A 25,485-nucleotide genomic window follows, 5' to 3' on the forward strand; every position below is an offset into this window, starting at 1 on the left:
ACTTACACCTGTTTGAAATACTTAGTGGAATAGAATCATAAAATAAATCGAGTGCACATAAGAATTTATTGATACCAGTGTTTATCCACTGTTGTGTTTATACAGTCACCGCTGTTCCTTAAGTGGGGAGGATTTGAATAGACAGTGGCAAAGTCCAAATCCAGACTTACACCCTACAATTTATCATGCCAAGGGCCTGCTACAGTACCTGGCTGCCGTGAAGCGTTTACCACTGGTAAGTGGCAGTGTGTGTTTGTATAACCAAAGAGGTGATTTTGTTGATCATTAGCTTAGTATTTTGTAAATAATTGTCTGGTTATAAAAGCTATGTGTTAGTTTCAAAAGCAGTTTCTGTAAAGTATCTTTGTCATCAGTCACTTGTGTATTAATTGTGGTATCTAATACAGTGTATCCATATTCTTATTTTATTAGGTTTGATTTTTATAATTCTCATGACCCTTTTATTTTTCTTTATTGTTTATGAACAATTTGTCACTCCTGGTTGTAAGCTGTAGGTATTTGATTGCAGTGTTTAAACAACAACACGAGGGTAAAAGTATGTATCTTTCAAGTTCTTAAAGTACTAGAAGCTTATATTTTAACTCTTTAGCCAGTTCTAAAGATGGTAGGTCTTGAGTATCACATGGGAAAGGTAGTATAGGCATGATAGGAGACCCTGTGCATATGTATTTCTTCTGTTTTCAGCAACTTTTGTTTTGAATGTTTCCATCATGTTAAGCCTTAATCTTCCTTCGGGAAAGATGGAATATTTTGCAGAGTGGCAAAATTGACATGCAAGTCTGACCGTTTTCCATTTTTAAAATGATGCTCTTATAAACCATACCCTCCACTCCCTTTAAAAAAAGTGTTTTTCTTGAGAGCATTTTTATATTCTCTTAAGTTAGGTAAGTATTTTAACAACCCTTGGGGCAATGATGAATGCAGCTGTAGATTTGACCTAAAATTGTATTTATTATTTTTTAAATGATGGATAGTAGATACAAAAGAAAGAGTGGAACTGATGGCTTGATGCAGGACATGCCTGCCAAGGATTTAGCCATTCTAGTATTAATCATAAATCCTTTCCAAAGGTAGATATATACTATTACTTTTATGAATTCTACTTATTAAATGGTAGCTTATTTACAATAAAATGACCAAGGAACACAGACCTGTTATTGGCTTCATACTAACTAGTTTGACTTGGCAATGCATGAATTTGAAGGATTTTAATTTTAAAAATATATTGTCTTTTCAAGGTTTATTGTGATTATCATGGTCACTCCCGAAAGAAGAATGTATTTATGTATGGCTGCAGCATCAAAGAGACGGTGTGGCATACAAATGACAATGCAGCATCATGTGATGTTGTGGAAGATGTGGGATACAGGGTAATTATTATAGATGAGGCAGGAAGTTTTGAATTTCAAACATTCATGAAACTATAGAACACACAACATATAGAACTTACTTAGAGTCAGTAAATGTTGCCATTTTGCTATTCTGTTTCAGATTTTTTGATTGAAATGTTTCTTCTAAAAGTTTTTGCTTTTCACATTTTTTAATTAAAGTATACTTGATTTACAATATTATATTAGTTTTGGATGCATTATGTGGTTATTTAGTATTTTTATAGATTGTGCTCCATTTAAAGTTATTATAAAATGTTGACTGTATTCTCTGTGCTGTATAGTGTATCCTTGTATTGTTTATTTGTTTATTGTATACATAGTAGTATGTATCTCTTAATCCATTATCCTCATCTTGCCACTACCTGCATCCCTCTCGCTACTGGTAACAACTAGCTTCTTTATATCTATGAGTCTGCTTCTATTTTGTTATATACAGTCATTTGTTTTATTTTTTAGGGTTCCGCATATAAATGATAATATACAATATTTGTCTTTCTCTGTCTGACTTATTTCACTAAACATAATATTCTCCAGGTCCATCCATGTTGTTGCAAATGGCAAAATTTCATTTTTTATGACTGAATAATTTTCCATTGTATATATGTACCACATCTTCTTTATCCATTCATCTGTTGATGCACACTTAGATTACTTACATGTCTTGGCTATTATAAATTGTGCAGCTGTAAACAATGCGATATATGTATCTTTTTAAATTAGTTTTCATGTTTTCTGGGTATATGCCCAGAATAGGATTGCTGGATCATATGGTAACTTTATTTTTGTTTTTTTTTCTTCCTCTCTGTAGTGGCTCCATCAATTTACATTCTGGTCAACAGTGTAGGAGGGTTCCCTTTTCTCCATACCCTCTTCAACATTTATTATTTGTAGAATTTTTGATGATGGCCATTATAACCCAGATGAAGTGATAGCTCATGTGGTTTGATTTACATTTCTCTACAAATTAGTGATGTTGAGCATCTTTTCATGTACCTATTTGCCATCTGTATGTCTTCCCTGGAAAAATACCCATTTTTCTGTCCATTTGGTTTTTCTGCCCACTTTTTAATTGGGTTGTTTATTTTTTAATATTTAATTGTATGAACTATTTATATATTTTGGATATTAACCCCCCAGTCATTTGCAGATATTTTCTTCCATTATATAGGTTATCTTTTCATTTTGTCAGTCATTTCCTTTACTGTGTAAAAACTTTTAAATTTAATTAGGTGCTAGTTATTTATCTTTGCTTTTGTTTTCTTTGCCTGAAGAGAAACAAAAATCTGAAGAGACAGATTAAAAAAAAAAATATTGCTACTACTTAAGTGAAAGTATTCTGCCTATGTTTTCTGCTGTGAGTTTTATTGTGAAGGGAAGGGAAAGTCACTCAGTCATGTCCGACTCTTGGCGACCACATGGACTATATAGTCTTTGGAATTCTCCAGGCCAGAATACTGGAGTGGGTAGCCTTTCCCTTCTCCAGGAGTCTAACTTGCCTCATGAGGCAAAAGCAGTAAAACTCTGCACACAGAAATACATGCCAGAATCTTGTGTAATTACAAAACTCAGATTACAGATTTGGTACCATGACTATAGTCAAAGAAAGGCAATGCCAAAGAATGCTCAAACTACCACACAATTGCACTCATCTCACATGCTAGTAAAGTAATGCTTAAAATTCTCCAAGCCAGGCTTCAGCAGTATGTAAACCATGAACTTCCAGATGTTCAAGCTGGTTTTAGAAAAGGCAGAGGAACCATAGATCAAATTGCCAACATCCGACGAATCATCGAAAAAGCAAGAGAGTTCCAGAGAAACATCTATTTCTGCTTTATTAACTATGCCAAAGCCTTTGACTGTGTGGATCACAATAAACTGTGAACAGTTCTTCAAGAGATGGGCATACCAGACCACCTGACCTGCCTCTTGAGAAACTTATATGCAGGTCAGGAAACAACAGTTAGAACTGGACATGGAACAACAGACTGGTTCCAAATAGGAAAAGGAGTACGTCAAGGCTGTATGTTGTCACCCTGCTTATTTAACTTCTATGCAGAGTACATCATGAGAAACGCTGGGCTGGATGAAGCACAAGCTGGAATCAAGATTGCTGGGAGAAATATCAATAACCTCGGACATGCAGGTGACACCACCCTTATGGCAGAAAGTGAAGAGTAACTAAAGAACCTCTTGATGAAAGTGAAAGAGGAGAGTGAAAAAGTTGACTTAAAGCCCAGCATTCAGAAAACTAAGATCATGGCATCTGGTCCCATCACTTCATGGCAGTAGATGGGGAAACACTGGAAACAGTGGCTGACTTTATTTTTCTGGGCTCCAAAATCATTGCAGATGGTGATTGCAGCAATGAAATTAAAAGACGCTTACTCCTTGGAAGGAAAGTTATGACCAACCTAGACAGAATATTAAAAAGCACAGACATTACTTTGTCAACAAAGGTCCATCTATTCAAGGGTATGGTTTTTCCAGTGGTCATGTGTGGATGTGAGAGCTGGACTATAAAGGAAGCTCAGTGCCGAAGAATTGATGCTTTTAAACTGTGGTGTTGGAGAAGACTCTTGAGAGTCCTTTGGTCTGTAAGGAGATCCAACCAGTCCATCCTAAAGGAGCTCAATCCTGGGTGTTCATTGGAAGGACTGATGTTGAAGCTGACTCCAGTACTTTGGCCACCTGATGCAAAGAGCTGACTCACTGGAAAAGACCCTGATGCTGGGAGGGGTTGGGGGCAGGAGGAGAAGGGGATGATGGAGGGTGAGATGGTTGGATGGCATCACTGACTCTATGGACATGGGTTTGGGTGGACTCCAGGAGTTGGTGATGGACAGGGAGGCCTGGTGTGCTGCTGTTCATGGGGTCACAAAGAGTCGGACATGACTGAGTGACTAAACTGAACTGAACTGTTTATTTTATACTTTTATTGTTCAAATTTCAGCAAGGTAACTTAGCTTCTCTCCATGAGGAGACAGTAGTAGGAGTAAGCTTATAGTGCGCTGAACAAAATTAAAAGCCTATGAAAAAACTTCACCTCCTCTTTGCTAAATTAAAGTTTAAAATTATTTATTAACAGTAAAACAAAGAATTCCTGAAGAACAGTAAAACAAATACTCTCAACTAAGTCACTAATAATAGGGCAGGTGCTTTGAGTCATTTATTCCAACAATGGTGAAAGTTTAAGCCCTTCGATTTGCAGTCTGTTCCTCTTGTTGATCAACTTTTTTAAAAAGATAACTAGAAAAGTCAGGTGATAGTTCCAGTGACCATGTTCAAAAAGGGGTAGAGAAGGAAGAGACTAAATCATTGACAATGATCATCCTATTATCTTTATACTCAACAGATAAAACTATTAATATCTCAAGTAAGAGAAATAAAGAAGCTGGATTTTTCTTATAATTTTCCTTTTTCATGTTTTTAGAAAACTGGAATTATCACTTAACTTCTCGGAGGTTAATCAGCCTGGTAAATTAAACAGAGAGCAAAGCGCCTGTCAGAATCAGCCTATCCTTGCGAGTTTTGTTGTATCCAATCTTAAATTTAGGTCTTTGAATCATTTTTAGTTTATTTTTATATATGATGTGAGGAAATGTTTTAATTTCATTCTTTTACATGTAGCTAACCAGTTTTTCCAGCACCAGTTATTGAAGAGACTGTCTTTTCCCTATTGTGTATTTTTGCTTCCTGTATCAAAGATTAATTGACCATATGTTGGTGCTTTATTTCTGGGCTCTCTGTTCTGTTCTGCTCATCTGTATGTTTATTTTTTTGTGCCAGTACTATCCTGTTTTGATTACTATAGCTTTGTAGTGTAGTCTGAAGTCAGGAAGTCAGTGATACCCTCAGCTTTTTTTCCCCCCTCAAGATTGCTTTTATGTCTTTTGAGGTTCCATATAAATTTTAGGATTATTTGTTGCACTTCTGTGGAAAATACCCTATGTGTTCTGGGTATTTTGGATAATGATTGCATTAAATCTGTAGATTGCTTTGAGTAGTATGGATAGTTTAGCAATATTAATTCTTCCAATTCATGAACAGGGATGTCTTTCCATTCTTTAGTATCATCTTCAGTTGCCTTCATCAGTGTTCTGATTGTCAGAGTATAGGTCTTTCAGTTTATTCCTAGATTTTTTAAAATTAGATCTAGAATGTAATTAGCTTTGGATTCCTGAACTAAATGAGTTTTTTAGTGTATAGAAAAGCAACAGATTTTTGTAGTTTGATCTTTATCCTTTACAAGAAAAATTCCAAATAAACAGCCTAACCTGCCATCCACATTACTTACAAGAAGAAAGATCAAAGTCAGCAAAAGAAAGGAAATAATAAAGAGCAGAAATAAAATTGAGACCCTGCCACATATCCTTCAAATAGAAAATGTCAGTGAAGCCAAGAGTTGATTTGTTTTTGTAAAAAAAAGAAAATTGCCAGGCTTATTAAGAAGAGATACCAGTAAACAAAATAAAGAGGAGAAATGTCAACCTATATCATAGAGATATAAAAAAATCATGAGAAAACTATGAACAGTTTTATGCCACCAAAATTGGAAGACCTAGAGAAATGGATAAATTCCTAGAAATATACAGTCTTCCAGAACTGAATCAGGAAGAAATAAATAACCTGAACAGAATGATCAACAGTAGTAAAATTGAATCAGTAATCAAAAAACACCTAGCAAACAGAAGTCCAGGGCTTGATGACTTCATGGGGGAATTCTACCAGACAGATATAGAAGAGGTATTATATATCTTTCTCAAACTCTTTCAAAACACTGAAGAGGAGAGAATACCTAAATTCATCCTGTGAGGCCAACCAACATTGCCCTGATACTGAAATCTAAAGACACTGCAGAAGAGATTATAGGCCAATATCTCTGATGAATGTAGATGCAAAAATCCTCAAAAAAAAAATTAACAAACTGAATCCAAGAATATATGAAAAGAATCATATACCATGATCAAGTGGGATTTATTCTAAGGTTGTAAGAAGGGTCCAGAATCCACAAATCAGTCATTGTAATATACCACATTAAGAAAAGGAAGGGTAAAAATCACATCATCATCTCAATAGATGCAGAAAAAAGCATTTGACAAAATTCATCCATTCATGTTAAAGATTCTCATCAAAGCTGGCATAGAGAGAACATATCTCAACATAATAAAGGCTGTTTATGACAAACTCACGCTAATATCATACTCAGCAGTGAAAAACTGAACACTTTTCACAAGTGCTTTTTCACACTTAGATTTTTATTCTGTTTGGAATTTAGTTTTGTATGAGATGGAAGGGTATAATTTTTGTTTCCCCATGTGTAACCAGTTGTGTCAGCGCCATTTATTAAACAGTACTCTTTCTTCTGCCGATTTTATAAAGCCATCTGTTATATACCTTGTTTCCCATGTATGGGTGTGTTCTGAAGTATGCCTAGGATTGAAGTGAGATCTTTACTTTGCATCTTGTCTGCTTTTCATTCTGTCCCAGCATCTCTCCTACTATATTTATGCCTAAATCAGCACCCCAGATTATTTTCCAAAACAGGTTTCAGTAACATACCACTACCCTTAGCAGAACTTCAAAGCACTTTTTCTTTTTGGTAACCTCTCTCTTCTTCTCCTTTCCAAAATAAATGAATAGTGTCATATTAAAAATAGAAACACTCCACAAATATAAAGTAGTAAGTAAAAGTTATCTTCTCTCAGTCACTAATTAATCACTTTCACAATGTGTATTGTGAGACTTGCCTATAAGCACATTCACTCATAGGTGAATGTAAACATAGTATATGAAGTTTTAATATTTTTTCACACTCCATGGCAATTTTTTTCACATAATATTTGATGGCCATCTTTTCATGTTTATATCTGTCTGTCTCTTTTTGACAATTGCACAAGGTTTTCTTGTGTATTTTTGTTGTTATTGTATGGATACAGCATAATTTATTTATTCAGTTTCCCTTGTTGTGGCCACTTTGTTAGTATTGCCAAATTGTCTTTCATAAAGATTGTACAAATCAGCACTCCCCAATGATTGACAGTGCTGTTTCTCTAAACATCTTACAGTCACCTTTGCCAGGTGAAAACATATCTGATGGTTTTAGTTTGTGTATCTGTAATTATAAATATATGCGCTCAAGTATCTTTTTCTGTGTTTGATCCCTATTTTTGATCCTATGCTTGACCCATTTATGATCTCTATTTTTTTAAAATGGCCTTTTTCATATTCTCTCTTTGCTTTGTATAAGTCACCTAATTATTGTTTTGAAAATACTCTTCATGTGTATTATATTACTTTTTTTTTAAATGGTGTGCAGTAGTTTAAAACTTCTGTTGTATTTGTTGATTTTTATAAAGTGGTTTCTTCTTTTGAGGATTAGATAGATTTTTCTCATTCTAAGATTTTAAAAGTAGAGCTCCATATTTACTTTAGAGCTTTTAGTTTCATTTAAAATTTTAACTTACTGATTTAAAACTTAAATTCTCAATCTCATGAGAGTTTAATTTGATAGAAAGTGCCTTTAGCTAGTTTTTGTCAGTGACCAAGCAGTTGTCTCAGCATTTTGTGAATGGTCAATCTTCCTAACTAGTAATAGTACTAACTTTAACAAATACCTTTGATTTTAATTCTGAACTCTCTTTCTAAAGATGTGCTATTCCTACACCAGTATCACCATTTGACTTCTGTTTGATGTATGTTTATCTGTTGGATCATTTCTCTACTCATAGCCTTTGATTCAGAATTCTCCAGGGAATTCTATATTTTATTTTCAGGTGAATTTGAGAATAATTTTAAGTTGCAAAAATGTGGGCATTTAGATTGTGATTATCTTAGCTTTATTGATTAATTTAGGGATGATTAACTTTTATGACTAAAGTCAAAACATCTTCATGACATGTTCACTTTAAAATATGTTTTTCTTAATACTTTAAAACATGGTCTTCTTACACAGTTTTATTTCACTTACTGGTTATTACTATGAATATTACTTTTTCATTCTATTTCCTGACTACTGTTAGGGAAAGCAGAGAAATCTGACCTAGTAAAAGGATTACTTTGGTGTCTTGGGCAGCAGGGGATGTAGGAAGAAGAGCCACATGACTGCTATAATGACTGTGTTTTCATAAAAAAATTTTTTTTCTGGAAATGAAAAGAAATTAATGACAAAAAAAGAAAGCTCTTGAAATATTTCATCGTTTTTATCTTTGCAGACTTTGCCTAAGATTCTAAGCCATATCGCCCCAGCATTTTGCATGAGCAGCTGTAGCTTCGTAGTGGAAAAATCTAAAGAATCTACGGCTCGTGTTGTAGTTTGGAGAGAGATAGGGGTGCAAAGAAGCTATACCATGGAGACAACTTTGTGTGGCTGTGACCAGGGAAAATATAAGGTAAAACATCTCAGGATCTCTAGCCATAGACATATTTCAAGACTGTCCTTTCATATATACTCTAGTAGTTTTCAAGTATATACTAAGTGATATGTTTGTTATACTGAGTTATATGTAATTCACAATAATGGGATTGAATCATATGCAGTCTTAAGAACAGTCTCTTTATTTTTTTATTTTTTTTTTGAATTTTATTTTTTTATTTTATTTTTTTTTTATGCCTTGGTTATTTTATTTTTTTTTATTAGTTGGACGCTAATTACTTTACATCATTACAGTAGTTTTTGTCATACATTGAAATGAATTAGCCATGGATTTACATGTATTCCCCATCCCGGTCCCCCCTCCCACCTCCCTCTCCACCCGATCCCTCTGGGTCTTCCCAATGCACCAGGCCCGAGCACTTGTCTCATGCACCCAACCTGGGCTGGTGATCTGTTTCACCCTAGATAATATACATGTTTCAATGCTGTTCTCTTGAAACATCCCACCCTCGCCTTCTCCCAGAGTCCACAAGTCTGTTCCATACATCTGAGTCTCTTTTTCTGTTTTGCATATAGGGTTATCGTTACCATCTTTCTAAATTCCATATATATGTGTTAGTATACTGTAATGGTCTTTATCTTTCTGGCTTACTTCACTCTGTATAATGGGCTCCAGTTTCATCCATCTCATTAGAACTGATTCAAATGAATTCTTTTTAATGGCTGAGTAATATTCCATGGTGTATATGTACCACAGCTTCCTCATCCATTCGTCTGCTGATGGGCATCTGGGTTGCTTCCATGTCCTGGCTATTATAAACAGTGCTGCGATGAACATTGGGGTGCACGTGTCTCTTTCAGATCTGGTTTCCTTGGTGTGTATGCCCAGAAGTGGGATTGCTGGGTCATATGGCAGTTCTATTTCCAGCTTTTTAAGGAATCTCCACACTGTTTTCCATAGTGGCTGTACTAATTTGCATTCCCACCAACAGTGTAAGAGGGTTCCCTTTTCTCCACACCCTCTCCAGCATTTATTGCTTGTAGACTTTTGGATAGCAGCCATCCTGACTGGCGTGAAATGGTACCTCATTGTGGTTTTGATTTGCATTTCTCTGATAATGAGTGATGTTGAGCATCTTTTCATGTGTTTTTTTGCCATCTGTACCTCTTCCTTGGAGAAATGTCTGTTTAGTTCTTTGGCCCATTTTTTGATTGGGTCATTTATTTTTCTGGAGTTGAGCTTCAGGAGTTGCTTGTATATTTTTGAGATTAATCCTTTGTCTGTTGCTTCGTTTGCTATTATTTTCTCCCAATCTGAGGGCTGTCTTTTCACCTTGCTTATAGTTTCCTTTGTTGTACAAAAGCTTTTAAGTTTCATTAGGTCCCATTTGTTTATTTTCGCTTTTGTTTCTAAAAGTCTGGGATGTGGGTCATAGAGGATGCTGCTGTGATTTATGTCGGAGAGTGTTTTGCCTATGTTCTCCTCTAGGAGTTTTATAGTTTCTGGTCTTACATTTAGATCTTTAATCCATTTTGAGTTTATTTTTGTGTATGGTGTTAGAAAGTGTTCTAGTTTCATTCTTTTACAGGTGGCTGACCAGTTTTCCCAGCACCACTTGTTAAAGAGGTTGTCTTTTTTCCATTGTATATCCTTGCCTCCTTTGTCGAAGATAAGGTGACCATAGGTTCGTGGATTTATCTCTGGGCTTTCTACTCTGTTCCATTGATCTATATTTCTGTCTTTGTGCCAGTACCATACTGTCTTGATGACTGTGGCTTTGTAGTAGAGTCTGAAGTCAGGCAGGTTGATTCCTCCAGTTCCATTCTTCTTTCTCAAGGTTACTTTGGCTATTTGAGGTTTTTTGTATTTCCATACAAATTGTGAAATTATTTGTTCTAGTTCTGTGAAAAATACCATTGGTAGTTTGATAGGGATTGCATTGAATCTATAGATTGCTTTGGGTAGTATAGCCATTTTGACAATATTGATTCTTCCAATCCATGAACATGGTATATTTCTCCATCTGTTTGTGTCCTCTTTGATTTCTTTCATCAGTGCTTTATAGTTTTCTATGTATAGGTCTTTTGTTTCTTTAGGTAGATATACTCCTAAGTATTTTATTCTTTTTGTTGCAATGGTGACTGGTATTGTTTCCTTAATTTCTCCTTCTGTTTTCTCATTGTTAGTGTATAGGAATGCAAGAGATTTCTGTGTGTTAATATTATATCCTGCAACTTTACTGTATTCGTTGATTAGCTCAAGTAATTTTCTGGTAGAGTCTTTAGGGTTTTCTATGTAGAGGATCATGTCATCTGTAAACAGAGAGAGTTTCACTTCTTCTTTTCCTATCTGGATTCCTTTTACTTCTTTTTCTGCCCTGATTGCTGTGGCCAACACTTCCAAAACTATATTGAATAGTAGTGGTGAGAGTGGGCACCCTTGTCTTGTTCCTGATTTCAGGGGAAATGCTTTCAATTTTTCACCATTGAGGGTGATGCTTGCTGTGGGTTTGTCATATATAGCTTTTATTATGTTGAGGTATGTTCCTTCTATTCCTGCTTTCTGGAGAGTTTTAATCATAAATGGATGTTGAATTTTGTCAAAGGCTTTTTCTGCATCTATTGATATAATCATATGGTTTTTATCTTTCAATTTGTTAATGTGGTGTATTACATTGATTGATTTGCAGATATTAAAGAATCCTTGCATTCCTGGGATAAAGCCCACTTGGTCATGGTGTATGCTTTTTTTAATATGTTGTTTGATTCTGTTTGCTAGAATTTTGTTAAGAATTTTTGCATCTATGTTCATCAGTGATATTGGCCTGTAGTTTTCTTTTTTTGTGGCATCTTTGTCTGGTTTTGGAATTAGGGTGATGGTGGCCTCATAGAATGAGTTTGGAAGTTTACCTTCTTCTGCAATTTTCTGGAAGAGTTTGAGTAAGATAGGTGTTAGGTCTTCTCTAAATTTTTGGTAGAATTCAGCTGTGAAGCCATCTGGTCCTGGGCTTTTGTTTGCTGGAAGATTTCTGATTGCAGTTTCTATTTCCTTGCTTATGATGAGTTTGTTAAGATCTTCTGTTTCTTCCTGGTTCAGTTTTGGAAAGTTATACTTCTCTAAGAACTTGTCCATTTCTTCCAAGTTGTCCATTTTATTGGCATAGAGCTGCTGGTAGTAGTCTCTTATGATTCTTTGTATATCAGTGTTGTCTGTTGTGCTCTCTCCATTTTCCTTTCTAATTTTCTTAATTTGGTTCTTCTCCCTTTGTTTCTTAATGAGTCTTGCTAATGGTTTGTCAATTTTGTTTATTTTTTCAAAAAACTAGCTTTTAGCTTTGTTGATTTTTTGCTATGGTCTCTTTAGTTTCTTTTGCATTAATTTCTGCCCTAATTTTTAAGATTTCTTTCCTTCTGCTAACCCTGGGTTTCTTCATTTCTTCCTTCTCTAGTTGCTTTAGGTGTAGAGTTAGGTTATTTATTTGACTTTTTTCTTGTTTCTTGAGGTAGGCCTGTAATGCTATGAATATTCCCCTTAGCACTGCTTTTACAGTGTCCCATAGGTTTTGGGTTGTTGTGTTTTCATTTTCATTCATTTCTATGCATATTTTGATTTCTTTTTTGATTTTTTCTATGATTTGTTGGTTATTAAGAAGCGTGTTGTTTAGCCTCCATATGTTTGAATTTTTAATAATTTTTTTCCTGTAATTGAGATCTAATCTTACTGCACTGTGGTCAGAAAAGATGACTGGAATGATTTCAATTTTTTTAAATTTACCAAGACTAGATTTATGGCCCAGGATGTGATCTATTCTGGAGAAGGTTCCGTGTGCACTTGAGAAAAAGGTGAAGTTGATTGCTTTGGGTGAAACGTCCTATAGATGTCAATTAGGTCTAGCTGGTCCATTGTGTCCTTTAAAGTTTGTGTTTCCTTGTTCATTCATTTTCTGTTTAGTTGATCTATCCATAGTTGTGAGTGGGGTATTAAAGTCTCCTACTATTATTGTGTTTCTATTAATTTCCTCTTTCATACTCGTTAGTGTTTGCCTTACATATTGCAGTGCTCCTATGTTGGGTGCATATATATTTATAATTGTTATATCTTCTTTTTGGATTGATCCTTTGATCATTATGTAGTGTCCATCTTTGTCTCTTTTCACAGCCTTTATTTGAAAGTCTATTTTATCTGATATGAGTATTGCGACTCCTGCTTTCTTTTGGTCTCCGTTTGCGTGGAATATTTTTTTCCAGCCCTTCACTTTTGGTCTGTATGTGTCCCTTGTTTTGAGGTGGGTCTCTTGTAGACAGCATATATAAGGGTCTTGCTTTTGTATCCATTCAGCCAGCCTTTGTCTTTTGGTTGGGGCATTCAACCCATTTACATTTAAGGTAATTATTGATAGGTATGGTCCCGTTGCCATTTATTTTGTTGTTTGGGGTTCACGTTTATACCACCTTTCTGTGTTTCCTGTCTAGAGAAGATCCTTTAGTATTTGTTGAAGAGCTGGTTTCGTGGTGCTGAATTCTCTCAGCTTTTGCTTGTCTGTAAAGCTTTTGAGTTCTCCTTCATATCTGAATGAGATCCTTGCTGGGTAGAGTAATTTAGGTTGTAGGTTATTCTCTTCCATTGCTTTAAGTATGTCCTGCCATTCCCTTCTGGCCTGAAGGGTTTCTATTGATACATCAGCTGTTATCCTTATGGGAATCCCTTTGTGTGTGATTTGTTGTTTCTCCCTTGCTGCTTTTAATATTTGTTCTTTGTGTTTGATCTTTGTTAATTTGATTAATATGTGTCTTGGGGTGTTTCGCCTTGGGTTTATCCTGTTTGGGACTCTCTGGGTTTCTTGGACTTGGGTGGCTACTTCCTTCCCCATTTTAGGGAAGTTTTCAGCTATTATCTCCTCGAGTATCTTCTCATGGCCTTTCTTTTTGTCTTCTTCTTCTGGGACTCCTATGATTCGAATGTTGGGGCGTTTCACATTGTCCCAGAGGTCCCTGAGGTTGTCCTCATTTCTTTTGATTCTTTTTTCTTTTTTCCTCTCTGCCTCATTTATTTCCACCATTTTATCTTCTAACTCACTTATCCTATCTTCTGTCTCTGTTATTCTACTCATGGTTCCCTCCAGAGTGTTTTTGATCTCATTTATTTCATTATTAATTTTTAATTGACTTTTTTAAATTTCTTCTAGGTCCTTGTTAAACATTTCTTGCATCTTCTCAATCTTTGTCTCCAGGCTATTTATTTGTAACTCCATTTTGTTTTCAGGATTTTGGATCATTTTTATTATCATCATTCTAAATTCTTTTTCAGGTAGATTCCCTATTTCCTCCTCTTTTGTTTGACTTGGTGGGCTTTTTTCATGTTCCTTTAGCTGTTGGGTATTTCTCTGCCTTTTCATCTTGTTTAGATTGCTGTGTCTGGAGTGGGCTTTCTGTATTCTTGTGGTCTGTGGTTCCTTTTTATTGTGGAGGTTTCACCCAGTGGGTGGGGTTGGACGATTGGTTTGTCAAGGTTTCCTGGTTAGGGAAGCTTGTGTCAGCATTCTGGTGCGTGGAATTGGATTTCTTCTCTCTGGAGTGCAATGGAGTGTCCAGTAATGAGTTTTGCGATGGGTCTATGTGTTAGGTGTGACTTTGGACAGCCTGTATGTTGACACTCAGGTCTATGTTCCTGCGTTGCTAAAGAATTTGCATGGTGTGTCTTGTACTGGAGCTTATTGGCTCTTGGGTGGTGGTTGGTTTTGGTGTAGGTATGGAGGCTTTTGGATGGTCTCTTATTCCTTAATGTTCCGTGTAGTCAGGAGTTTTCTGGTTTTCTCAGGTTTTGGGCTTAAGTCTCCTGCCTCTGGGTTTCAGTTTTATTCTTCCAATAGTCTCAAGACTTCTCCAACTATACAGCACTGATAATAAAACTTCTAGGTTAATGGTGAAAAGATTCTCCACCGTGAGAGACAACCAGAGAGGTTCACAGAGTTACATGAAGAATAGGAGAGGGAGGAAGGAGATAGAGGTGAGCAGGAGGAGAAAAGGGGGACTCAAGAGGAGAGAGACAGATCTACGCAGTTATCTGTTCCCAAAGTGTTCTCTGTAGCCCAGACACCCACAAAGATTCACAGAGTTGGATTGGGAAGAGAAGGGGAAAGGAGGAAATAGAGGTGTTCTGAGGTAGAAAACAGAGAGTCAAAAGTGTGAGAGTAATCACCACACTCCTGAATAGAAATGGGAACTGAATATTGGATTCTTAAATGTCCAAAATTTATATCACATACTGAAAAACAAAGATTAAAAATCTAGTGTAGAGGTTAGACTCTTTGAAATACAATATTTAAAAACAAAAACAAAAACACAAAAAAATTTTAGAAATGTATATGAAGTTTGGTTTAAAAACAGGGTTTCTCTGTCTCTCTTTTTTTTTGGCAAGGTTATAGTGAAAATAAAAATGAAAATTAAGGCATAATAGAGGAGTATTAGAGGACTTTAAAAGGAAATAGGAGAGAAAAACAAGAAAAAGGAAAAAAAAGGAAAAAAAATTTTTTTCCCTAATTAAAAAAATCGTAAAAATATATGAAAATGAAAGTTGAGGAGTAATGGGGGAGTGATAGCGAATTTTAAAAGAAATAAAAGAGAAAAAATAAAAAATAAAAAAAAAGGAAAGAAAAAAAATTTTTTTTAATTAAAAAAAAATATACATATATATCTAGGAATTTCTCTGGAGTTGTTGCGGTCAGTGTAGGTTCAGTTCAATTTCAGATAGCTCCTCTTTCCAGCTTACACTTCTCGAAATCTATAGGCCCCTTCCGGTATAGTAGGTGTTACCTTCAGGGATTTTAATCTGTTGCACTGGTCCTTTCTGAAGCGGTTCCCTTTGTTTATTTGGCTTCTGTTTGCCGTCTCTTTGGTGTCTAATTTCCGACCTGACACAGGTGGGCGGAGGTGATCTCTCATTTACCTTCACTAGTTCAGTTCAGTCCTGCTACGGGGAGGGCTGGGCCCTGCAGACAGATACCGCTCTGTGTGGATAGCACTCACCGTGTTCCGGCCACACTGGGTTTTGCCCCGCTCACGGGTGTCAGTGCTTTCCCCGTCTACACTGCTCAGGCTCCTGGCTGTCTACATGGAGCGGGCCCTGCGTTGAGTGTGGTTCCAGTTTTCGGGTACTCCACAAAAGCGCGGGTTCGGTTGTGCCTGCGCTCTGTGCCCTCCCCGGCCTGAGTGGTTCATGCAGCCAGAGGCTTGGGCGCAATCTCCCCGGATGTGGCGCACTTTTCCCCCCGCGGCGAGCGGCCCAGGCAGCCAGAGGCTTGGGCGCACTCTCCCCAGATGAGGCGCGCCTTTTCCCTCCGCGTTGAGCGGCCCAGGCAGCCAGAGGCTTGGGCGCACTCTCCCCGGGTGCGGCGCGCTTTTTCCCTCCGCGGCCCCAGCGCGCGCCGCCAGTCGGGTCTCAGGAAGTCTTTAGATAGGAACCGGGGGCCTGTTTGCAGTGTGGGAGGGGGTGCCTTCTCAGGGGCTGAGTTTGCCCTTTTCCCCTCCCCCCTGCCTCCTACCTCCAGCGGGGATGGGCGGCTCTTCTCTGGAGTTTCTCAGTCCCTTTGTTTTGTGAACCGCCGGCAGTGTGTTCGGGCTGGTTAACTTGCCAAACCACAGTTTAAAAAAGCTCCCTCCGATTGCTCTCAGGGTCTTCGGGCCGGTCCTTACCCTAAGCAATGCCGCCCGCTCTTCTCCGTTCCGCCCCTGCTTGTTGCTGGCGGGTACGGCGTCTGGGGTACCTTTCTGCTGGGAGTTTCTTTTAGGCACGTAATCTGTGGGCATTGTTTAATTTTTCCTCCCAGTTAGATTGCCGAAAACTTCCCCCAGTCCCGCCAGTGAGAGGGTTTCCTGGTGATTGGAAACTTCCTCTATTAAGACTCCCTTCCCGGGACGGGTCTCCGTCCGTAGCTCTTTTGACTCCCTTTTTATCCTTTATATTTTGTCCTACCTCCCTTCAAAGACAGTGGGCTGCTTTTCTGGGCGCCTGCTGTCCTCTGCTAGCGATCAGAAGTTGTTTTGTGAAAGCTGCCCAGCGTTCAAATGTTCTTTCGATGAATTTGTAGGAGAGAAAGTTGTCTCCCCGTCCTATTCCTCCGCCATCTTGGCTCCTCAATCAAAACTTTATGTTTAGAAGGAGTTAAAAATCTTCCAGGTGGTTAGTATTAAAAATGTAAACATATTATGGTTCGTGCCAGATTCTTTTAGGTGGAGAGCTTTGTGACTTTTCCATTCTGTAACAAACTAGCAAAAAAAAAAAAAAAAAAGGTATAAATTTTACAACTGATGTTCAAACTTTGAGGCTCTGGATGGGTAGAACTTGGTGAAATTCCAGTACTTTGTGGAGAGTGACTTTTCCCTAGTGACTTTAGGTTGACCTCAGAATACTATTCTTTCAGAATGTGCTATCTTTTCAAACCTCTCCAAATACTGTAAAGTGGTGACTTCTAGACTCCCAAAGTCATGGTTGTGGTGAGAGAGGAGCTTGAGTACGGCAGCCCGCGAATTGTGCCTCAGGTCATTGCCTTAGTGGACTGTATGTGTATGGGATGGGAAAAGCTTGACAGTCACTTTTGTAAATGACCATGGGGGGAGGGGAAATCTTTTACTTTATGATTTAGGGAAACAGACTGTAAATTATTTTTTATTAAAGAGATACTCTCTGCAGTCAGGTTGGAAAAAGAAACTAAAAGCATCAGTGTCTGTGAAACTAGTTTCTGGGGGTAGGGGGAGAGGATGTCAGGGAAGCTGAAACTTGAATGCCCCTTGAAATCTATGGCATAATAACAGCAGTGTTTTCTTATTAGATTTGTATTCTACCTACAGACTTTCATTGGGTTATTTTAAATGTTCCGTTTTTGCTTTGATAAATGTATTTGGTCATTGAAAAAACATAAAATATCTAAAATGTATTTTGAAACGTAAAATGTTAGACAAGTTTCGTAAAAATTGTTAATTTTAACTTAAAAATAAAATGGACACATAACAAATAGTTGACTTCCCAGGTGGCTCAGTGGTAAGAATCTGCCTGCCAATATAGGAGACGCAGGAGACATGAGTTTGATTCCTAGGTCGGGAAGATCCCCTAGAGAAGGAAATGGCAACACTCCAGTATTCTTGCATGAAAATAAATCTCATGGACAGAGGAGCCATGGGGTTGCCAAGAGTCTGATATGACTGAGTGACTGGACACACAATGAATAGTCATTTCTCTCTTATATGATTTATATTGATATACTTTATGTGATTTACACTGATAGAGTTACATTGATTTAATACAACTCTTAAAGAGAGAAGTCTTACTGCTAAAAGTAAGTGTTTTACATCTAAAATTCAATCCTTTTATCATAACATATACTTCTTTTAAATTTTTTTAACTAGCAGACTTTTTAAAGAGCAACTTTAGAAAAACTGAGTGCAAAATACAGAATTCCTATATACCCCTACCCTCCCCTCCCACCACATAATGTATACTTTTCAAACTTGTTAATATTAGCTAATAAGTTGTGTGAGTATAATAATATTTTAAGAAAACAAATCTTTTCACCCTCAAGAATGTTCTTATATTACTGAATTTTATGTTTCCAATATTCTTTATTTTTGATGAGCTAATTCAGGAATAGACATAGCCTTTCTAAACCTCTTAGATTAAGAAGGCAAATGCATTTTCTAATAAAGTTAGTTAGGTTACATTTCCTGTAGTATTTGGAGGTGGGCAGACTATTTAAACAGTCAGTCAGTCATTATTTTAAAGGCATGTGCTTCATAGAGTAAATAACAGTTTCTATAATTTATCTCTTCAGTTGCTGTATGCTTTTAGATGGTCATTGAAAGTCAAGTCCACTCTTACGTACACCTGCAGTCTTTGTTGGTGTAAGGATTTTATTTACTTTAGAGTTTCACTTTTATCTGAAAAGTAAATGATAAACAGTATCTTGATTTACAGTAGTCAATTTTTATCCTTTATGTGGTAATGTTTAACTTTTGCTAAACCTTATACTGTTTATGGGGAAACTATTAGTTTAAAAAGTGTTGTGGTAAAATTTTATTTTTGCTTTAATAGACCAAATTTGAAATGGGCATTCTTAACTGACATGAAACAAAAGAGTTTATTTTATTTCTGCCTCATTGGCTTAGATTTGATTTGGCTTAGAAAAGATTTGTTTGATTCTTCTTTTTTTTTTTTTTTGACATAGTCACCTTTCTTTTGTTTGTTTTTTACTCACTGGTTTCTATTAATCATGTAGAAAAAGTATGTATAAACTAATATTCAAGTATACAGATTGGAGCCTTGATTGTAATACTATTTCAATGTTGGCATCCGAGTAGTTGATTACAAGTACTAGCAAGATCTTGTAAAAATATACTTTTACACATGAGCTCCAAGAATAACTTACCTTCAAGATAGTTATCTGCTTTTTATCCCCCTTCTCAGTGTGTTGGTGAAAATATTTTACACACAGTAAATGAGAATAGACATTTTAGAAAATTTTTTTAAGATGGTTTCCTTTTTGACTTAAAATAATCTTATATTGTTAAGACACTGTGCTTATGAGTTGTAGGTTCATACAAAGTAACGGACTTTTATTAATATAGCTTCAAATTCCTTTTGTGTAATTTTAATGAAATATAGCCATAGGATAGCAAATGTCCTAGTTACATGTTTATTATTGCTTTACGTCTAGGGTTTACAGATTGGTACTCGAGAATTGGAAGAGATGGGAGCAAAATTTTGTGTTGGTCTGTTGCGTTTGAAAAGACTGACATCCCCACTGGAATATAATCTGCCTTCCAGCCTGCTTGACTTTGAGAATGACTTGATTGAATCGAGCTGCAAAGTAACTAGGTAAGACACACTTGTTTTATCCTTTTGTTATATGGTAGTATACTGTTAGACTTCATAGTTAAGTAAGAGGAAAGGCATAAAGATTTTGACAGTCAAAAGCATTTTTAGAATTTATATAAATAACTTCGCACATCAAATATATGTTCCAAAATGTGATAATATTCTTGATTCTTTTAACATTGGTATTTGGATTTGGATAAAATTTTAGTGAACTACCCTTATATTTGAAATGCTATTTTCGTAACCTTAATGATTTACTTTTAACTCAGAAGTAAGCATATATCAGATAATATATAAATTAAGAATGCTTGGAGCCAAAATTCATACTTCAAAAGAAATTTTATTTTGTTGATAATCTGTACACATCAAATGGCTTTCCAATAACTTCTAGTTACATGTACTAGAAACAGCTAATTTAGTATCACTCTGAAAATTTACATGTGACAGGTAATTTTCTAAGTAGGTAATCTTTTGCTCCTAAAATTCAATATATGTAAATTTTGATCAGATACAGGCTCAGACATAATTTAATATCATATTTCTTAATCATAATACTAGAGTTTATCATTTTATAGTTTGATACATATAGTTAGAAATAGTCCTATTTTATAGAATCTTCATGGTTTTTGTTGGTAGACATTGACATCAGATTTGTTAATTTATTGCCAGGCTCTGTTGTATATATCAACTTAGTAGTTTTAAGTGTAGTAAAACACTAATTAGAACTATATTTTTATATAATATGATAACTGAGATAGTGATTACCTGCATTCTCTACACTTCAAAACACTTAAACAATAATGGAAATAGTTATAAATATATTTATTTATTAAATAAATATGAATAAAGTTGTCATTGATGTTTAGAAGCTTCCTTTTATTTTATGTACTTTTAATTTCTGTTCCTCATGTTTCATTGTTGGTGTTACCTCTTTATGGAGGTGAAATTCACAAATATAATTGTAAGATATTTAAAGTATACCGTGTGATGATTTGGTGTATGTATGTATACACTGTGAAAGGATTTCCCCCATTGAGTTATTAACATGTCCATACATCACATCACATATTTACTTTTGTGTATGTGTGTTGGGAAACATTTTTCAGTTCTGCTCTTCTAGTAAATTTCAGTTACACAATCCAGCATCATCTAGTATAGTCGCCATATTATCCATTACTTCCTCAGACCTTATTTATCTCAACAACTGAAAGTTTGTATTATTTTTACCTCTCCCTCTTGCCTCCTCTGCCTGCCTCCCACCCCCTGGCAACTACTTTGCTACTCTCTGTTTCTATGAGTTGTCTCAATTTTTTTTTTTTTTTTACATTTCACATGTAAATGACACCAAGCAGTATTTCTCTTTGTTCTCACTTAACATAATGCCCTCCAGTTTCATCCATGTTGTTGCAAATGAAAGGATTTCCTCTTTTTAAACGCTGAATAATATTCCATTGTATCAGTTTCATTCAGTTGCTCAGTCATGTCCAACTCTTTGCGACCTAATGGACTGCAGCATGCCAGGCTTCCCTGTCCATCACCAGCTCCCAGAGCTTGCTCAAACTCATGTCCATCGAGTCGGTGATGCCAGCCAACCGTCTCATCCTCTATTGTCCCCTTCTCCTCCTGCCCTCAATCTTTCCCAGCATTAGGGAGTCAGTTCTTTGCATCAGGTAGCCAAAGTATTGAGCTTCAGCTTCAGCATGAGTCCTTCCAGTGAATATTCAGGACTGATTTCCTTTAGGATGGACTAGTCCAAGGGACTCTCGAGAATCTTCTTCAACACCACAGTCCAAAAGCAACAATTCTTCGGTGCTCAGCCGTCTTTATGGTCCAACTCTCACATCCATACATGACTACTGGTAAAACCATAGCTTTGGTTAGACAGACCTTTGTTGGCAAAGTATTATCTCTGCTTTTTAATATGCTTCCTAGGATTGTCATAGCTTTTCTTTATATATATCTGCATTTTTCTTATCCATTCATCTGTCAATGGCCAGATAGTGTTCAAACTTTGCTTATGTGAATAATACTTATTTGAACAAAAGAGTACAGTGTCTTAATGGTTTTTAGCATACAGATCCTCCACTTTCCTGGTTAATTTGTTTGAAATTGTTTTCTTGATTTCTGTTCCTGATGTTTCATTGTTAGTGTATAGAAATGCAGCTGGTGGTATTTTTACGGATTCTATATGATGTCTTGTCTATTGCAAATAGAGAAAATTTACTTTTTCCTTTCTTATTTGGGTGACTTTTATTTCTTTCCTTTTATTGCTTAAGCCAGTACCATGGTGAGAGTGGGCATTTTTGCTTTGTTCCTTATCTTAGAAGAAAAGCTTTTGATATTTCATGGTTAGCTGTGGGCTTGTTGTATATAGCTTTTATTATGCAAGAGTGCATTTTCTCTTTACCTGATTTGTTGAGAGTTGAATGAATGGATGATGAATTTTGTTAAATGTTTTTCTGCATCTATTGAGGTGATTATATGATTTTTATCCTTCATTTTGTTAATGTGGTAAATCACATTGATTGATTTGAATATGTTGAACAGAGGTGCAAGGTGATCATGATTTATGTATGAGTCTTTTAATGTATTATTGAATTTGATTTCCTGATACATTTTATTGAGGACTTTTGCTTCTAAGTTCATCAGGGATATTGACCTATAGTTTTCTTTTTTTAAAAGTTCTTTCTCTGACTTTGGTATTTAGGATAATGCTGACCTTATAAAATGAATTTGGAATTGTTCCCTCCTCTTAATTTGGGAAGAGTTTGAAAATAATTGCCATTATTTATTCTTTAAATGGTTGGCAGAATTCATCATTGAAGCCATCTGATCCTGGGATTTTCTTTCTGGGGAGGTTTTTGAGTATTGATGCACTCTCCTCACTCATAATTGCTCTGTTCAGATTTTCTATTTATTTCTTCATGATTCAGTCTTGGCAGGTTTTATCTTTCTAGGAATTTTTTCCATTTGTTCTTGGTTGTCCAATTTGTTGGTGTATAATTGTTCATAGTAGTCTCTTATGATCCTGTATATTTTTTTATGTATCTTTTGTGATGTCTCTTTCATTTGTCATTTCTCCAAATTTTTTTTAGAAAATCTTAACAGTTTATTTGTTCTTTTTAAAAAAATAAACTATAAATTTCATGGATCTTTTTATCTTTTTAGTCTCCATTTTATTTATGGCTGTCTGATTTTTGTTATTTCCTACCTTCTGCTAACTCTAGGCTCATTTATTCTTATTTTTCTAGTTCCTTGAGATGTAAAATTGGGTTGTTTATTTGAGATTTCTTTTTTCTTCATGTAGACCTTTATTGTTATAAACTTCCCTCTTAGAACTGATTTTGCTGCATGTCATCAGTTTTGGTATGTTGTATTTCCATTTTCACTTCTCACAAGATATTTTTTTATTTCTCTTTTACTCATTGGTTGTTCAGGAACATGTTGTGTAATCTCCACAGATTTGTGAATTTTCCAGTTTTCCTAATTGATTTCAACTTTTCTTTTCTGGCCACACCATACAACTTGTAGGATCTTATTTCTCAAACCAGCAGTTGAACCCAGGCCCTCAGCACTGAGAGTGCAGAGTCCTAACTACTGGACTGCCAGGGAATTCCCAATTGATTTTGAGTTTTGTTTTGTTGTGATTGGGCTTAATATGATTTTGGTCTTCTTAACTTAATTAAGACTTGTTTGTGGGCTAAGATATAATTTACCCTGCATAATGTTCCATATGTGCCTGAGAAGAATATGCTTTATTTTTTTTTCCTGTTGGAAAGCATGTGCTATATATCTTTTCATGTCTGTCTGACCTAATATGTAGTAGAATTCCATATATATAACTTGGGAGAAATGGACAAATTTTTAGAAAAGTATAACCTTCCAAAACTGAACCAGGAAGAAATAGAAAATTGGAACAGAGCAATCACAAGCACAGAAATCAAAACTGTAATCAAAAATCTTCCAACCCACAAAGCCCAGGACCAGATGGCTTCACAGGTGAATTATACCAAAAATTTAGAGAAGAGCTACCAAAAAATTGCAGAGGAAGGAAAACTCCCCAAACCATTCTACAAGGCCACCACCATCACCCTTCTACCAAAACTAGACAAAGATGCCATAAAAAAAAGAATACAGGCCAATATCACTGATGAACATAGACACAAAAATCCTCAACAAAATCCTAGCAAACAGAATCCAACACCATATTAAAAAGATCATACATTGTGATCAAGTGTGCTTTATTCCAGGGATGCAAGGATTCGTTAATATCTTCAATCAGTGTGATATACCAAATTAACAAATTGAAAGATAAAAGCTCACAATGGATTAAAGACCTAACTGTAAGAAACCATAAAACCAGAAACCATAAAACTCTTAGAAGAACATAGGCAGAACACTCTCTGACATAAATCACAGCAAGATCCTCTATGACCTACCTCCCAGAGTAATGGAAATAAAAACAAAAATAAACAAATGGGACCTAATTACGTTTTAACACAATGAAGGAAACTATAAGCAAGGTGAAAAGACAGCCCTAAGAATAGGAGAAAATAATAAAAAAAGAAACAACTGATGAATTAATCTCCAAAATATACAAGCAGCTCATGCAGCTCAATACCAGAAAAATGAACAACCCAATGAAAAAGTGGGCCAAAGAACTAAAAGAAATTTCTTCAAAGAAGACATACAGATAATAAACACATGAAAACATGCTTAACAGCACTCACTGTTAAAGAAATGCAAATCAAAACCACAATGAGGCATCATTTCACACAGGTCAGAATGGCCATCATCAAAAAGTCTACAAACAATAAATGCTCGAGAGGGTGTGGAGAAAAGGGAACCCTCTTATACTGTTGGTGGGAATGCAAACTGGTGCAGCCACTATGGAGAACAGTGGAGATTCCTTAAAAAAAAAAATGGGAATAGAACTGCCATATGACCCAGAAATCCCACTGCTGGGCATGCACCATGAGGAAACCAGAATTGAAAGAGATATGTGTATCCCAGTGTTCATTGCAGCAGTATTTACAATAGCTAGGACCTGGAAGCAACCTATATGTCCTTCAGCAGATGAATGGATAAGGAAGTTGTGTTGCACATACACAATGGAGTATTACTCAGCTATAAAAAGGAACACATTTGAGTCAGTTCTAATGAGATGAATGAGCCTAGAGCCTATTATACAGAGTGAAGTAAGTCAGAAAGAGAAAAACGACTACTGCATATTAACACATATATATGGAATTTAGAAAGATGGTACCGATGATTCTACATGCAGGCAGCAAAGGAGGCACAGATATAAAAAACAAACTTTTGGACTCAGTGGGAGAAGGTGAGGGTGGGATCATTTGAGAGCGTAGCACTGAAACATGTATACTACCATATGTAAAATAGATGACCAGTGCAAGTTTGATGTGTGAAGCAGGGTACCCAAAACCACTGCTCTGGGGCAGGGTGGAGAAGGGGAATTAGGATGGGGGGACACATGTATACCTGTGGCCAATTCATGTTGATGTATGGCAAAAACCACCACAATATTATAATTATCCTCTAATTAAAATATAAATTAATTAAAAATAAAAATCAACAGTCTAAGATGACACACACACACAAATTCTTAATTGTAATGAATTAAGGGGAGATTAGGGGGAAAGGAACTCTCAAAAAAAAAAAAAGACTCCAGAGAATGATTTTTAAAAATTGATAAATATTGCCCAGGCTCCTAAGCCCCAGCCAGCATTGTGGGAGCCCAGCAGAACTTATTTAGAGGAGACTTTTACTTACTTTTCTCACTTCACCCCCTTTCTGCCTTTTGACTCTTAAGTGAA

At 36.0% G+C, this 25,485-nt stretch overlaps 1 protein-coding gene across 6 annotated transcripts in view; it reads left to right on the forward strand.

The window, feature by feature from the left end:
* Window positions 1-25,485, forward strand: part of AGTPBP1 (ATP/GTP binding carboxypeptidase 1) — a 205,940-nt gene that overhangs the window by 173,249 nt on the left and 7,206 nt on the right. For 5 of the 6 annotated variants that reach the window (XM_070459534.1, XM_070459538.1, XM_070459536.1 and 2 more), the window contains 4 exons: window positions 106-235; window positions 1,260-1,391; window positions 8,624-8,800; window positions 19,491-19,651. In XM_070459534.1, coding sequence (XP_070315635.1) covers window positions 106-235; window positions 1,260-1,391; window positions 8,624-8,800; window positions 19,491-19,651 — 600 coding nt within the window. The remainder of the gene's footprint in view (window positions 1-105; window positions 236-1,259; window positions 1,392-8,623; window positions 8,801-19,490; window positions 19,652-25,485) is intronic. The other variant, XM_070459537.1, reaches the window with a different exon arrangement.

The sequence above is a fragment of the Odocoileus virginianus genome, chromosome 31 (assembly GCF_023699985.2).
Source record: "Odocoileus virginianus isolate 20LAN1187 ecotype Illinois chromosome 31, Ovbor_1.2, whole genome shotgun sequence".
In the NCBI taxonomy this organism is placed as follows: Eukaryota; Metazoa; Chordata; class Mammalia; order Artiodactyla; family Cervidae; genus Odocoileus; species Odocoileus virginianus.